We start from the raw sequence: 15,031 nt of genomic DNA, 5'->3' as shown, positions 1-15,031 counted from the left end.
AATTCATTGAGACCATACTCGGTTTTATAGTCGTGAAAATCATCTTTGAAAATACCTGTTCACAGAAAGTGTGGCAAAAATGCAAGCATTGTATTTGTTTGTAATTTTTATTTTTTCCAAATGCTAACGTGTATAAACAAAATACTGTTTCCCTCGCTCTCTGGCATTTAGAGGAGCAGAAAGCACAGCAAAAAAAAAGATTGGTTAGGATTTGAAAATGAGATGGGTCGAAAGCTGTCCTGTTATTTAGAATAGCTGAGCTGTTACAAACTAAAAATTTATTTTTTCACCTTCAAGTTATATCATAAATCAAACCAAATCAAATTTGATCACATATAAATGCAAAGAATTATTATTATTATTATTCAGTTACGCAGAGTACAGTATGTAGTGAAATGCGTAATTTATGAACTCCAAGACTGCATTAGAAAGAATGTAAAAAAAAGTGAACAGTAAATACTCTGTAAATATTTATATAATGAAAGCAGCACTGTGCATTAAATTATTATTGTAAAAATGTATATAAATATATTAAAACAAAAATGTACAATATAAGCATACATACACTTTTTCCTAAATAAAAAATGACGCACCAGAATCCAAGGAAAAGTGAACGTTTTGGAAGTGTGCAAAGGATAAAACAAATGGTGTGACAGCTCAGTCATTGTTAAGTGTGTTGACCCTGTGTTCTTGACAATGGTGCATCATGTGGCCCTCGGCACAGTCTTCATTTAGGATTTGGATGGATTGTGGAGAGATGCTCCTCCTCAGTCTTCAGGCAGAGGTAGTGTTTCCCTGACAGTAGCACAGAGAAGAGGAAAGGCTGATATCAGTCATAATTTAGTTTGTCCTGGTCCAACACTTCTTGATGCAGATGTCCTGGAAGTTAAGAGTGCCACACCTAGTCATGCATTAGCTGACTGCCCCAGTCTCTGCAGAGCCTTGCGGCTGTCAACTGTTCGCTGTTTGTTATGCCACTAATAAAGGCATCATGTCCGCTACAGGAGAGCAGTGGCATAAATAAGACAAAATGTTCTGTTTGTGAAGCCTAGAAACACTTGGTGAACATAATAAGTGTATTAGTGTTCACATTAGAGTTGAAAGTCAAAGTTATTATATATTACTGCCATTTCTCTCAATCAGTACCACTGGTTCGTGATCACCCCTCATATAATGGCTGAAGATCAGATTCCAGCTGTTGTATGTCATCTGCATTCTGGATGGATCGATTCATAGGCACCCACTGAATATTTTAATTGAATTCAAAACATCCGAAGTAGCATTTGTGACAACATAACCTCACTACGACGGACCACGTTCCACCAGGGATTCAGAAAAGAGAAAGAAAATGGGGCTTTGTAATAGCTAATGAAAACAGTTGCTCCTGTTAATCTAAAATACAAGAGCATTACATACTAAACTGTGAAGGACTGGTAGGTAGGGTGGGTGTTCCTGGGTACCCTCCACATGGAGTTTGCATGTTCGCTCCACGTCCGGATGGGTTTCCATATGGAAATTATGTGAACTGGTGATGCTAAATTTGAGTGTGTGTGTGTGTGTGTTCACCCCACCATGGCCTGGCACACTGTCCAGGGATTGGGCCTGATGCCTGATGGTGTTGTCTCCAGCTTCCCTGTGACCCTGCTCTGGATAAGTAGGTTTGGAATATGTATGGTAGGTTGATCATTCCAGAATTTGTATGTCCCATATCTATATAGGCTCTGTCTCGTGCATTACTTTTATATTTATAAAGCACTTAGTTACATCAATAAGAGAAACCTTAAGGCAAAAAAACTTTTGATTATTAACACTTTTGTCCATTTATGGAAATTGTTAATAAATAAAAAATATTGAGGGAAAAAACAAAAATAATCGACTCATGTTTGGTTTAAGAGCAGGATGATTATGTGGCCAGTCAATCTATCTGTTGCAGTCATTTTAACTTGTAGTGTCACCTTTTAGAATAAAGGAGCTCACATGATGGACAGATTCCTTGCCTTTTCATACAGCACCCATTTTGCATTCACCTTCTGATGGTAATAAACATTGCTAGAGTTGTGCGCCCAGCCACCCATCCATTGCACAACCAATTTGTCCAGTTGAGGATCATTAGGAGTGTGTTGATGGGGGACCATCTTTGCATGTGCTAATCTACAACAGTGAGCTGCTCAATATTTTCATTGCAAAATCCTCAACATTCTGTTAGCATCTCAGATTTAGGGAAAGTCCCTAATAACAGGCAATGTGTTAGCTGAACACTGATTACTGATTTGACGGAGTTTCAGTAATTACGTAAACACCACACTTGTGTCATTCATTACATTAAATATTAAAATGCACCAAACATGGAGAATGCAAACTACACATCGGGATGGATGGTTATGAGTAGTTATTGCTGTCCAATTCTGAGAAAAAGTCTGGATTGTTAAACAGACATGAGCAATAGTAGAGTGATTAGCTATTTGAAGTGGCTTGAATACAGAACAACGGCAGTTTTACTCGAGTTTTGACATGGTAATATTTAATTGTCCATCCATCCATCCAGTATCCAACCCGCTATATCCTAACTACAGGGTCACGGGGGTCTGCTGGAGCCAATCCCAGCCAACACGGCGCAAGGCAGGAAACAAACCCCAGGCAAGGCGCCAGCCCACCGCAGTATTTATAATTGTCAAGTTTGACTTAATGAAAGAGTTTGTGACATTTAAAATTTGACTTGTCTGTTAAATATTAAGCATCCCAAACCTGAATAAGAGAAGCAGCTTTAAAGAATTTTTGTGAATGAAAATATCTTAAATAATCTTGATTTTTGACTAATTCATATGGCAGTGACATAGTAGTGATTGAATTTGTTAGTGTTACTTTGGTGCCGTGCTTATTGTTTGATTAATACACAGAAACTGTCAGTGGATACATTTAATACGAGTGTGTGATTAGATAAATCAGGTAGTCCACAAACATCATAGCACTGTTTGGAAACACTTGCTCTCCGGCCACACTTGAAATTTAACCTGCAGACTGTTTGTTTTCTGTAAGTCAGAAGTATGACATTTTAGAGTTTTAAGTTTTTATTAATTTCAAACCACAGTAATGCTTATGCATTGAAAAAATAATTCATTCAAAAAAACAATAGATCTGTAAAAGAAAACCGAACACAACAACCTGCAAACACTATAATACTTTTTTCGAAAACAATATATTTTGAGTAAGGAAATAGTGCCTTTAATAAGAGTGCTCATTATGGCACAATTTAAAACATGTTGGACTTTTACATGTGCTGGTTTGGCCATAGTGTCCTGATGTCATTTGCTCCAAGACGTACTTCACCTGAGAATTCCTGCATGTTGTGGGCTCCAGGTTTTGGTTTGTGCCTCTTCATTTGTCGTCCATTGCTTGTAAGCTTGTATGCCCCGGGGAAGACCCAGGACACGCTGGAGGGACTATGTCTCCCGGCTGGCCTGGGAACGCCTCGGGATTCCCCCGGAAGAGCTAGAAGAAGTGGCCGGGGAGAGGGAAGTCTGGGCATCTCTGCTCAAGCTGCTGCCCCCGCGACCCGACCTCGGATAAGCGGAAGAGGATGGATGGATGGATGCTTGTATGCTGTATATCAGGTGGGGAGTGTTATCATCGGGTCAGTCAGTAAGATGATTTCACTTGGTGATCCTGGGCAGTGTGACATTTCTAGCAGTTTCATTTAAGCTTCAGATAATTCAACTGCTTTCTATAAAATGTTGTTGTGTTTTGTTTTTTTTTTTCCCCCCGGGGATGCCAGATTCCTCACTTATTGTCCTGCCAAACGAATCAATGCAGAGGAAGGGCTGAAACATGAATATTTTCGTGAGACACCTCAACCCCTCGATCCTTCTATGTTTCCAACTTGGCCTGCCAAGAGTGAACAGCAGAGAGTAAAAAGAGGAACCAGCCCGCGCCCACCTGAAGGTGGTCTTGGGTATAGTCAGCTGGTAAGAGATCTCTGTGAAATCTTAAGCATGAGTTACCTAATGGAATTCCTTATCAAAAGCTTTTTGTTCTTTCAGTAAAATTTGAAGGTTTTCTTTCTAAACTGCTTAGTAAACTACATTTCTTGGCCAGCCCAACAGTTAAATTGGTTTTAATTTTTTCACAGGGAGACGACGATTTGAGGGACACAGGCTTCCATCTAACAACAACAAACCAGGGTGCTTCTGCAGCAGGTCCCGGCTTCAGCCTCAAGTTCTGATTATATCAGGCAGACTAGAAACATTGCTATAGACAATGGGAACGTTGATGATTTCTTGACCTAATTTATACTACAGTGGCTCACGGCTACAGTTGGACTTTTGTTTTCATTCATACTGCTTACAAGTATGTGGACAGTGCAGTTGTGAGTGACAAGACTTTTTTTGAAGAAACTGAAGTCCACTCCCAAGTACCTTTGACTCAATAAGATTTTATTGAAAAGAGTGCTGTGGACGGCTGGAGTCTGCTTTTAAATATTCCTGCCTTTGGCCTCGTCTCAATACACTTGTTGGACAGTGAACTGTGTGACGGAGAGAGAGTCCTGGACAAGGAGAGAAATTGAAAATGTAAAGCTAAGATTTTATTCTGGAATTCCTATATATTAGGCACTGTGATCAATTATAGATAAGCATACTTTATTTTTAGTCTTTAAGCAGTTTATTTTCTGTGAGAAAAGAAAAATAAATTTCCTTTTGCATGGATTTTGTTTTTTTTTTTTTGTTTTGTTTGTTTGCTTTTTGTTTTTTTTTTTCACTCTGTCATAGCAGTCATTTGAAAATGCTTGTTAGGAGTTACATTTTTTGTATTTTGTATTTCTGGTTTTAAATGGGAATGCAAAAATGTCTTTGGAATGATTAACAAAGAGCAAAAAAATCTAAATATAACCACAGATGTATAGTTAAGTAAGAACATTTTTTTACTTTTAATCATAACAAAACATATCAAAGGAAGAATTGAGATTAATTAAGTACAATCGACAATTAAAACCCAGCCTTATTTATATATTGTAAAAGTCTTCCATTAACAAAAACCCATTTTATTTAAGTTCCTTACATTCCTTAAATCACTAGAAGGTAAACATAAATGTAGTCAGGAGTCCAGCGGGCTCTTTGGCATGTCGTCCCATTGGAGGGAGCCCCAAAAGAGTTTAGAAACCTTACAAATGATAAATTCTAAAATGACTGCACTATTCTATAGCCAAAAAAAATTTTTATCTGATGTAACGCATCATTCCTTAAGGAACTGTGCAGTATGATTCTTCCTGTCAAAAGAAACATCAATGCCCTCAGGCCTTCACCGTGGGTTTATCACTAGATTTTCTAATCATATGTGATGCTACTCATAAAAGAATTGTAAATCCAACACTATTTGATACTTATGCAAACATCTTCCACAGTCTTAATTTAGGACAGCTATAAAATGTACAGTAATCCCTCCTCGATCGCGGGGTTGCTTTCCAGAGCCCCCTGCGAAAGGTGAAAATCCGCGAAGTAGAAACCATATGTTTATATGGTTATTTTTATATTGTCATGCTTGGGTCACAGATTTGCGCAGAAACACAGGAGGTTGTAGAGAGACAGGAACTTTATTCAAACACTGCAAACAAACATTTGTCTCTTTTTCAAAAGTTTAAACTGTGCTCCATGACAAGACAGAGATGACAGTTCCGTCTCACAATTAAAAGAATGCAAACATATCTTCCTCTTCAAAGGAGTGTGCATCAGGAGCAGAGAATGTCAGAGAGATAGAGAAAAAAAGCAAACAATCAAAAATCAATAGGGCTGTTTGATCTTTTAAGTATGCGAAGCACCGTGCAGGAAGCATATCGCTTGACAAAGCAGCCACATGTAAGCCCAGCAAGGATGGCAGCAATGTGAAGGTAATCTTTCAGTGTTTTTTGAGGAGCGGCCTCTAGGGGTGTGAACAGCCCCCGTGCTCACAATATATTCCAGGAGTTTTATTTAATACGTAATACGCGTTCTGGTTGGGTAGCTTCTCAGCCATCAGCCAATAGCACCCCTTGTATGAAATCAACTGGGCAAACCAACTGAGGAAGCATGTACCAGAAATTAAAAGACCCATCGTCCACTGAAACCTACGAACCAGCAAAAATTCCACGATATATATTTAAATAGGCTTACATATAAAATCCGCGATAGAGTGAAGCCGCAAAAGTCGAAGCGCGATATAGCAAGGGATTACTGTATGCCTTTCTGAGGCCAGAGCTGAATCAGAAACTAGGAATGTCTTGATATTATTGGTGTACCATACAATATACCATTGGTCACACTTAAAGACCAGTCCTCGATATAATTTGGATAATTGTAATGTAACTTTCCACTGTATGCTTTGCCAATTTATTTCTGGGTCATACTGGAAATGCCATATTTCATCACCCATAATAACCCTGTTTAATGTGTTCATCTGTAGAAAGAGAAGTCACAAGCAACTTCAAGACATTGCTGTTTCTATTCATCTGTGAAGATTCAATGCACACTGGCAGTACCATGTGTCTTCTAATTAAAATATTCATTTTACATAAACTATATTTTGCAACAGCTACCATTCAGTAATTACTTGAATGTGACATTATTATTTATAACAATAGGGTGTAACAGTTCAGGATAAAACATTTGGTCAGTTAATCTTAGAATGTCTTGTGGGATAAGTCACATCCTGGAGCCCTCTCTTCATTATTATTATAGACTGGGCATGGTGTCGTTTGATCATGGGGATGGGCACCAAATTGGGTAGCACTTCAAGTTGCTATATGGGATTGACCACAAAATATTTTTTTTTTTTTGTGATCAAACCACCCTAGTGACTGCATCAAGTTAATGGAAGAGCAGAGGATTCGGTCTTAAAAGCTGCCTTGGGAGCTCCTGTCCCACATCTCCACTTCAGCCTCCTTCCATATAATCGCAGTTAACTGATCAAACTGCAGACATCTGTGCCTTGTAAATTTACAGTCCACCACATAAGACACGTTGGTTGCAAAGTTGCAGATTTAGACTCTACAATGCTGATGGTCTTAACTTTCTTTTTCATGTTAGACTAAAAATACAAGCAGGAAACCAAGCCTAGCTTGAAACTTATTACATATTTGTTAATTTGTGGTTAAATTAATGATAAATTAACAATATCAGAGCATGAGAAGAACACAGAGGGAAAAGTAAAATGTACTACACTGCTATTAGAGTTAGATAAGAGCAACTGAAACAAAAATGGAAGGACATTAAAGTCTCAAATAACGTTAAAATACTGTATGTATGTATGTAACCAATTTTTTTTATATGTTGAAGTATTTCACAAACCTTTTTGTACTGGAAGTCTTCATTAATTTCAACATTGACAATTTGTAATTTCATAGTGTTTTGGTAAAGGTTTTTATACATTACTCTTTAATCCTCAATATCAAAACCCATATTTATATCCTGCCACCAACTCTGAAAAATGCACATTGAGAATGTTGGTAATAACCTTTTATTTGTCCTGGAGGCCTTGAATGTCTACAATTTATTAATGAATGTAATTTATGGGACATTTTGTGATTGGTAAGAAGTAAAATATTGATTATTTTACTAACGAATTCTAATTTTGGTACAACATGTTTAGTGACTGGTTTTATGGTGTTTGACTCCATGGCCAATGAGAATTTTGATTTAACAAAAATTTAAAAAACTAATGACACACAGGATATATTTTGCATATTTCACACAGATTACAGTGGCACTTGACATCATTGGCAATTTAAATTCTCTTTATGCTGATCTTGGATTAAAAATGTGAAAATGAGGTCTTATTTGTCAACGACTGGCCCAGTGTCCGAGCTTTTTCAGCTTTCCGTCAGAATTATTAAAATTTGTCAGCCTCAACTAGATGGCCCAGGACAGATGAAATCTACATAACCAGGAATTCTGGTTTTGTGTTTCCAATATTTGTAGCCATTCCCCTAAAAAGTCCATGTGACTTCTGTAAAGTACACTGCAGTAAATCAAAGGCAATAAAACAAACAACAGGTAGCCAATACTTTCAAAATGATATAAAATCTGTTTAATTTTTCAGTAGTTTGCCATATAAAGTGTATCTGCAATTCTCAGTAATGATTTCATTACCTTGACAACTGGACCATTCAGAGAATCCTAATCATGCTTCGTAACTCACGTTGGCACCTCTGTTATATAGGATTGTTGCTCAGTCTTTGCTTTGAATTTATTTCTTGCGCTTAGCCTGGCAATTATCAGGGAGTTCCCATGCTGCCCGGTGTCGGGAACAGCCACTGAGAGACTGCAGGCTCTGCACTTGTTGTGTTCGTCGTTTCAGTTCTTCTTCACAGGCTGCCACCAATGAGTTTGACCTCTGCCTGTCCCAGCTAAGCAAGGAAGCCAGATTCTGTCCTCCCTCCTCAAGTACCAGCTGTAAATAAAAAGAAAATGGATTAGATAATCATTTTCCTTTTTAAAAACTGATTTATAGATAAAAGATTTGTCAATAAAGTTGTTTTATTTACTATAGATACAACCTTAAGATGTCCAGCCTGAACAAATGAGGATCGAGGGGACTGAGATGATGAAGGCAGTAAAGAAAGATCAATGTACCTACTGTTTTAAATTCAATTCTGGTCGCCTTCACCTTAACACACTGAGACTAAACTTCACAGAAATCTCAACTACCAGCAAATTAATAAAAACATTTGTTCAGCAATGTGGCCCAAAAACTATGGAACTTTAGGTTTTGAAGCAGTGTTTCAAAAAGTCTTACTTTTCCAGGTCCAAAACTGAAAATCACAAGTCAGAGTATGTAAAGACTTTTAGAACACAAAACGTTTGACTATTAAGTCCATCATTTGGTTAGCTAACAGCTACGTTTTAAAAGTTACCGAGGTTTCTGCTTCAGTATCAATAGTCATAATAATAAATAAAGGGACAACAATGCAGCCCACACGAAAAACTATACACCACCTATGGTGAAGCTGCGACGTGCCTAGTAATATACCTAGAAACAGGCCACTGACAGCATATCCACCCCACAAGCATCTGTGCCTGACCTTAAAGATGATGGTGCCGAGTAAAAGTGTCAAGAGGCTCATCTGACTTTACGGTATGTTTGTTAGGGGTGCACAGTACCGCTAGAAATTTGTCACATGGTAAAAATAATGATATCACTTTTATTGCAGTTGAGCACATCAGAAAGCTGCCTTTGTTACTTGTCCTGACATCCTGACACAGTGAGGCAACTGTTGAGATGAGAAAGGGAGACGACGACGAAGTGGACGAAGCTGCCCTCATATACACACCACAAACAAAATGAAGAGCTGGTTGTGACGGTGTGAGTCCTGCTCCATGCCGCCACTTCTCTGCTGGGAGCCTCTTGGACCCACCACCATCGGTAATGTAACCAGATGAACTGACAGATGGGGACAAATCACACTGGGAGCAAGGGGATGGTGTAAAATGTGTACAAGTGCTTTTATTAAAAACAAACCGAACAAAACCAATAGTGTCCATAGTGCAGTGCTTCAAAATGTTTCAATAAATAAATCTATTATAAAAAAAATTTGCGAGGTGACAAGACTTTTTCCTGGGAACGAGATGTGATCTTTTGAAGAGAGACAGAGACATTTTCACTTCCCGCGAGACGGACAAGTCACGTCATACTTACAACCTTCAGTCGCAAGTCCCATGATACACATGCAGAGCAGGTTTGAGATAATGGAAGTAGAAAAGTCTCCAAAAATGAGAGTAAAGATCACTTTAGTGCAAACAATTTGAAAATATTACTCGGGTTGGGAATAACAGAACAGTGAAAAGAGATTGAATATTCAGGTGCTGTACGAGCTTTTAAACGTTCGAAGCTTCGCACCAAATGCAGATCACGCGGCAACAGCAAGCCAACAGCTTCTCGAGCAAACAGCAGGTGAAAAAAAGAACTGTTACTTGTTTCCTAATGTATCCCCGTTTAAGAGGGGTTTCGGAGGAGCGGCCGCATCTCCTTGGGGTGCGCTCAGCCCCCCTCTTCACAACGGCGCCTACCGCTAGTTGGAGCGAATTGCAGATCACACATGAGGGCTGCAGGAGCATGCCAGGGGTTTCAGGGTTGGCGAGCAAAGTAAGAAAACTTTAAACATAAATAAAGTTATAAGTAAGCAACAATTAACATTATTTATACATCTTTTGATGCTGTCAAAATGCTATACATGCGTACAGGAAAGCAATGGAATTGAAGATGCTTTGTTTGGTCCAAACAATATTTCTTCATTAGAATATCTTTTTAAAAATTGTTCTCTGACATTGATTTTTGTAGAAAGAGAATTTTGAAAATGGATCATGTCATTTCAGTAATGTTACAAGTGTGAAAGCTTTCTTTGTGAAGCTGGATTGTAGGGCTTGTTTTGATGGCCTCTGCTGAGGCAGTGTTCAGGCTTGTCTTTAGTTTTTCGTCATGCGCATACATTTTTAAAAAGTTTTAAAAGGCTTTAAAGTCTAGTTTGGCTTCCAATTGAACAAAAACAAACCAACCTAACCAACTTGGAAGAACAGCTCTTTGAATACTTTTTTATTGTTAGTTGTGTTTCAGTTTTTACTGTATAGTCCAGGATTTCTGAACCACTGGGATGCCAGCCATTTTTGGGTAGCGGGCTGCCTCTGGTGGGTCGTGAGTGCCTGTTATTTAGTGGGTCGCGGCAGGCTGCCTAAGCATTCAGCATTGCTGCACAATATATTTCTGCTCCCAGCTCTGACACACTTAATTCAACAAGAAGAAAACTGCGCTGACGATTGTCTTCTGTTCAGTTAAAGGAACAACCCCAGCATGATGATGACTGCCATGATTGACATTTACACGTGAAGAAGTGGTCTGCAACATCAAAAATATGCAATATATGTGAACTTCTTGTTCAGTTCGTCTTACTTCATAATTATGCACAATACAGTTTAGTAAAATGGTCCTCATGAAAAGAAATATCACAGTACAACTACACACTGTTAACATATGAAACTGGGCCAATATAAGCGCCTAAACTAGATTCAGTCTGAAAAGTCAATGCATTTATATTATACCATGATATAATTAAAACAGAATATATCAATACTGTATTTAATGTTTTGCCACTACCACCAAAAACCAATCACAACACAAATAATCATTTTCTATTTGTATTAAAGAACCTTTTAGACTACAGTTTACAAAAGGCTCTGCTGAGACCTTTACTAAGAGATGATCAAAACGTTCTGAGTCTGAATCTATAAGAGGTGGCTCTGAGGCTAAGGATCTGCGCTGGCATCCTGAAGGTTGCCGGTTTGAATCCCCGTCACTGCCAAAAAAGAGATCCTACTCTGCCGGGCCCTCGAGCAAAGCCCTTAACCTGTAACTGCTCCGGGGCGCTGTACAATGGCTGACCCTGCGCTCTGACCCCAAGGGGTATGCGAAAACTAACAAATTCCTAATACAAGAAATTGTATAAGGCGAAATAAAGAACAAAAAAAAAAAAAGAATAATGATCTTTTTGTAAGCAGCCAAAGATTAGCTCCTGTACTAAAATATGGGAATTACAAGTTATTAGCTTTTAGGGATTACAATGTTATATTTTCTTGTTTCAAATCCAGATATTCACCAGGTATTCTGCTGTGATTGGGTTCAGTTTAACTGAAGTGGAAAAAGGCTTGTGGCAGGCCAAAACAAACAGTGCAGTGGGACCAGACGGTATATCAGGTCGGCTCTTAAAGTCTAGCTCTAAGCAGCTCTCCCCAGTTTTTTATTTGCTTTTTAACTGGTCTCTGACCTGTGGTATTGTACCTAATCTGTGGAAACAATCAATCGTTACCCCTGTATCTAAGGCTTCTAGGCCAAGCTGTTTAAATGACTGTAGACCAGTGGCACTTACATCTATTCCAATGAAATGCTTTGAACACTTGGTGAAAAACATTTTAATGACAGAGACAAAGTCTTTTCAAGACAGAAGTGTGGAAGATGCTCTGCTTGTTATCTTACATCAAATCTATACCTTTCTTGATCAGCCTGGTTCATATGTCAGAGCACTATTTTTACATTTTTCTTCAGCGTTCAATACTATACAGCCTCATATACTGATTGGGAAATTAAACAGTATGAATGTAAACCCATTTATCACACTATGGATTCAGAACTTTCTTTTAAATCGTTCACAGATAGTTAAAGTTCATGACACTTTTTCAATAGCCATTCATTCAAACACAGGAAGTCCACAGGGGTGTGTCTTATCACCATTACTGTTTACTCTGTACACAAGTGACCTGAGACAGAACAATGACCACTGCTCCATTATTAAGTATGCGGATGACACCATGATCATAGGATGCATATCTGGGGAGGATGAAAGCCACTATCTAAATCAAGTGGACTGTATGGTAAACTGGTGCAATAAAAACTCTCTCACTCTGAATGTAAAAAAGACCAAAGAAATGATATTTGATTTTAAGAGACAGAAATCTGTATGTTCACCTATTGTAGTTCTGGGAGAGGAGGTAGAAATAGTGAATGAATATAAATACTTAGGAACTTACCTAGATAACAAACTTAACTGGAATACAAATACAAAAAAATTATTTTCTAAATGCAACCAGCGCTTATTTCTCCTCCACAAACTCAAACTATTTAAAGTAGACAAGGACCTCACGTTGTCCTTCTATCGCAGTATGATACAGTCTGTGATCACTTTCAGTTTCATTGCCTGGTTTAATAGTCTGACAAACCAAAACTCAAAAAAGCTCCAGCAGATTACGAAGTATGCAGCTAAAGTTATTGGGGCTGATGTAGATGATTAGACTAGTGTGTGTCAGAGGGCAATGCTAAAGAAACTGGAAATCATCTCAACTGATGACAGACATCCATTACATGTAGAACTAAACTTCAGTAAATCAGGAAGGATAGTTGCTTTGAAAACCCACACAAATCGTTCCAGAAACTCCTTTCTTCCTAGTGCCATACGACTTTTCAATAAGAAATATTGGAGATAATGTTTAAGGTTTTGATATATATCCTGTTACCTTTTTTTTTTTTTTTTGGTGTAAATATGTTTTATCTAACTGCCTTACCTTAACCTTTCTTATTTCTTTTTGTCTGTTTTATTTTATTCTGTCTGTTACCTGTTATTAGATGCAACTGAGAAGGCAAATTTCATGTTTTCTTGTGTAAACATGACTAAATAAAGAAACCTAAACCTAAATCAAAATGGATGCAAAAAACTTAAATTGAAGTCTCAGTGAACTTCTATGCTTGAGAACAAAAAAAATCCTCTGCAATTCATTCTCTCCTAGTCAACATGTACCAGACAGCCTGTTTCACATTCAAAAGTGGTGACGACACGCACAAAAATGTTACGCACACTTTTAAATAAGGTGACGACAAGTAAAATTGTACGGAAAGAATAGGTACTTTAGCAAAACAAAAGGAAAACGCTGATTGGTAGCAAGGCTTGTCTGGCAGTCCACAGGGAAGGTTTCTGGTTTAGTGGCATTTTTGGCAATCACAATCCCCAGTGTAAGCACATGAGTGTGTACATAAACAGGTGGCCATTCATTTCATACCCTTTTTTAAAAAAAAGACAGTATGTATAGTAATACAGTGCATCCGGAAAGTATTCACAGCGCTTCACTTTGTCCACATTTTGTTATGTTACAGCCTTATTCCAAAATGGATTAAATTCATTTTTGTTCCTCAGAATTCTACACACAACACCCCATAATGACAACTTGAAAAAAGTTTACTTGAGGTTTTTGCAAATTTATTAAAAATAAAAAACTGAGAAATCACATGTGCATAAGTATTCACAGCCTTTGCTCAATACTTTGTCAATGCACCTTTGGCAGCAATTACAGCCTCAAGTCTTTTTGAATATGATGCCACAAGCTTGGCACATCTGTCCTTGGCCAGTTTCGCCCATTCCTCTTTTCAGCACCTCTCAAGTTCCATCAGGTTGGATGGGAAGCGTCGGTGCACAGCCATTTTAAGATCTCTCCAGAGATGTTCAATCGGATTCAAGTCTGGGCTCTGGCTGGGCCACTCAAGGACATTCCCAGAGTTGTCCTGAAGCCACTCCTTTGATATCTTGGCTATGTGCTTAGGGTCGTTGTCCTGCTGAAAGATGAACAGTCGCCCCAGTCTGAGGTCAAGAGTGCTCTGGAGCAGATATTCATCTAGGATGTCTCTGTACATTGCTGCAGTCATCTTTCCCTTTATCCTGACTAATCTCCCAGTTCCTGCTGCTGAAAAACATCCCCACAGCATGATGCTGCCACCACCACGCTTCACTGTAGGGATGGTATTGGCCTGGTAATGAGCGTTGCCTGGTTTCCTCCAAATGTGACGCCTGGCATTCACACCAAAGAGTTCAATCTTTGTCTCATCAGACCAGAGAATTTTCTTTCTCATGGTCTGAGAGTCCTTCAGGTGCCTTTTACTAAGGAGTGGCTTCCATCTGGCCACTCTACCATACAGGCCTGATTGGTGGATTGCTGCAGAGATGGTTGTCCTTCTAGAAGGTTCTCGTCTCACCACAGAGGACCTCTGGAGCTCTGACAGAGTGACCATCGGGTTCTTGGTCACCTAACCTAACTAAGGCCCTTCCCCCCCCGATCGCTCAGTTCAGATGGCCGGCCAGCTCTAGGAAGAGTCCTGGTGGTTTCAAACTTCTTCCACTTACGGATGATGGAGACCACTGTGCTCATTGGGACCTTCAAAGCAGCAGAAATTTTTCTGTAACCTTCCCCAGATTTGTGCCTTGAAACAATCCTGTCTCGGAGGTCTACAGAAAATTCCTTTGACTTCATGCTTGGTTTGTGCTCTGACATGAACTGTCAACTGTGGGACCTTATATAGACAGGCATGTGCCTTTCCAAATCATGTCCAATCAACTGAATTTACCACAGGTGGACTCCAATTAAGCTGCAGAAACATCTCAAGGATGATCAGGGGAAACAGGATGCACCTGAGCTCAATTTTGAGTTTCATGGCAAAGGCTGTGAATACTTATGTACATGTGCTTTCTCAATTTTTT

The 15,031-nt window shown here is 38.8% G+C and overlaps 2 protein-coding genes across 7 annotated transcripts in view; one reads left to right on the top strand and one right to left on the bottom strand.

The window, feature by feature from the left end:
• Nucleotides 1–4,700, top strand: part of cdk11b (cyclin-dependent kinase 11B) — a 125,664-nt gene extending 120,964 nt beyond the window's left edge. For all 6 annotated transcript variants that reach the window (XM_051930518.1, XM_051930516.1, XM_051930515.1 and 3 more), the window contains 2 exons: nt 3,773–3,962; nt 4,127–4,700. In XM_051930518.1, the coding sequence (XP_051786478.1) occupies nt 3,773–3,962; nt 4,127–4,219 (283 nt within the window). In that variant the 3' untranslated portion in view covers nt 4,220–4,700. The remainder of the gene's footprint in view (nt 1–3,772; nt 3,963–4,126) is intronic.
• Nucleotides 4,701–8,029: 3,329 nt separating this feature from the next.
• The window catches only part of dffa (DNA fragmentation factor, alpha polypeptide), a 44,184-nt gene continuing 37,182 nt past the window's right edge, over nt 8,030–15,031 (bottom strand). Inside the window, exon 6 of the mRNA XM_028807594.2 lies at nt 8,030–8,415. Within this exon, the coding sequence (XP_028663427.1) occupies nt 8,212–8,415 (204 nt within the window). The 3' untranslated portion in view covers nt 8,030–8,211. The remainder of the gene's footprint in view (nt 8,416–15,031) is intronic.

The sequence above is a fragment of the Erpetoichthys calabaricus genome, chromosome 8, assembly GCF_900747795.2.
Source record: "Erpetoichthys calabaricus chromosome 8, fErpCal1.3, whole genome shotgun sequence".
Classification (NCBI taxonomy): Eukaryota; Metazoa; Chordata; class Cladistia; order Polypteriformes; family Polypteridae; genus Erpetoichthys; species Erpetoichthys calabaricus.
Note: the sequence above shows the minus strand (reverse complement) of the source record. Positions and strands in the feature narration are given on the sequence as shown.